At 42.2% G+C, this 1,147-nt stretch overlaps 1 protein-coding gene across 1 annotated transcript; it reads right to left on the bottom strand.

Annotated features, from left to right (window-relative positions):
• On the bottom strand, positions 1 to 791 carry LOC125141047 (serine/threonine-protein kinase pim-3-like). Its single transcript, XM_047812546.1, has 3 exons — positions 780 to 791; positions 277 to 655; positions 1 to 175 (listed from the first exon to the last, which is right to left on the bottom strand). The coding sequence occupies exons 1-3, from the start codon at positions 789 to 791 to the stop codon at positions 51 to 53; spliced, it is 516 nt and encodes a 171-aa protein (XP_047668502.1). The 3' UTR covers positions 1 to 50.
• Positions 792 to 1,147: the final 356 nt, after the last annotated feature.

The raw sequence follows: 1,147 nt of genomic DNA, 5'->3' as shown, positions 1-1,147 counted from the left end.
ACAAGTCAGGAGGAAAGTGCAGGTGGCCAGCAATAATTTCTTCCGTCGTCTCAAAAGGCCATTTCCCGCAGAGCATCATATATACTGTAGGAGGACGCCCAGTGTCCAGATGGTGGTAGGACAGCCATGTAAAGTTTTTCTCTGCACCACTCTGGTGGGAAGTACTGTTTAGTGCCTAAAGGTACAAGAACGAGCAGCAAACATCAGCACCATCTCCAAAGTGACTCTCCACTGCGTTTTCTTTCATTCTATCACATATATCTTTTATGGACTTACCTGGGCAGTAGGTATAGGGCGTTCCCTTCAGCGGGTCGCCAACTCCAAAATCAATAAGCTTCACCTGGAGCGTCTCTGTGTTGACGAGGATGTTCTCTAGTTTGATGTCATTGTGGAACACTCCTCTGGCACTGCAATGACAAGCTGCCTGAACCACCTGGACCATGATGTACCTTGCCAGGGGTTCAGGGAGCTTACCTGCGTGGAGTTCACAAAAGTCCAGGAGGTCCATGCAGGGGCTTGGATTTTCCAAGACAAGCACCAGGCAGTTCTGGACCACAAACCATTCCAGCAGCTCCAGCATATTTAGGCAACGGACTGGCTGGGAGACCATCTTCATCAGTCCCACCTCAATGGGAACGGGAATGGTCTCTCCAGGCTAAAATTAAGAGACACAGTTACCATGGGATTGGAGTCAATACATTTGGATGAAAGAGATTTTAAGGCTTCAAGCACTTGTTAATTGGACAGTGTTGCTTCTCTGTTTCTCAGAATGTACTTACGATGGTTATCATTCCCAAGTAAGGGTCCACCTGAGTAACTTTTATGGCAACCTGTTGACATTCAAAAAACAATTAGGAAAAATGTTTACTACAAGGTGTAATACTTGTCATGTTATGGAAGTTGGAGCAGATGCAAGTGCCAAGTTATTCGTTTATTTATTTTATTCATTTCATTTCATTTCATTTCATTCAAGTCCTAATTTTAAAACTTGGCAAGCAAAAAGACATTAATTAATTGAATCAAATAATCATACATTATTCCTATTAAGAATGATTTGTATGACTAATCAGCTTCACATTGCATGGAACTTCAAAAAAAAAACCAAGTAAATTTAGATTCCTGAAATCCTCTCTATATACTGTGTATG

The sequence above is a fragment of the Tachysurus fulvidraco genome, chromosome 1 (genome assembly GCF_022655615.1).
Source record: "Tachysurus fulvidraco isolate hzauxx_2018 chromosome 1, HZAU_PFXX_2.0, whole genome shotgun sequence".
NCBI lineage: Eukaryota > Metazoa > Chordata > Actinopteri > Siluriformes > Bagridae > Tachysurus > Tachysurus fulvidraco.
The sequence above is the reverse complement of the archived record's forward strand: the minus strand, read 5'-3'. Positions and strand labels throughout refer to the sequence as shown.

What these genes read in the sequence shown, in the direction of transcription:
- LOC125141047 (XM_047812546.1), bottom strand. An exon ending in GCCCTATACCTACTGCCCAG is followed by an intron (nt 176 to 276) that starts GTAAGTCCATAA and finishes TTGTACCTTTAG; the next exon opens with GCACTAAACAGTACTTCCCA.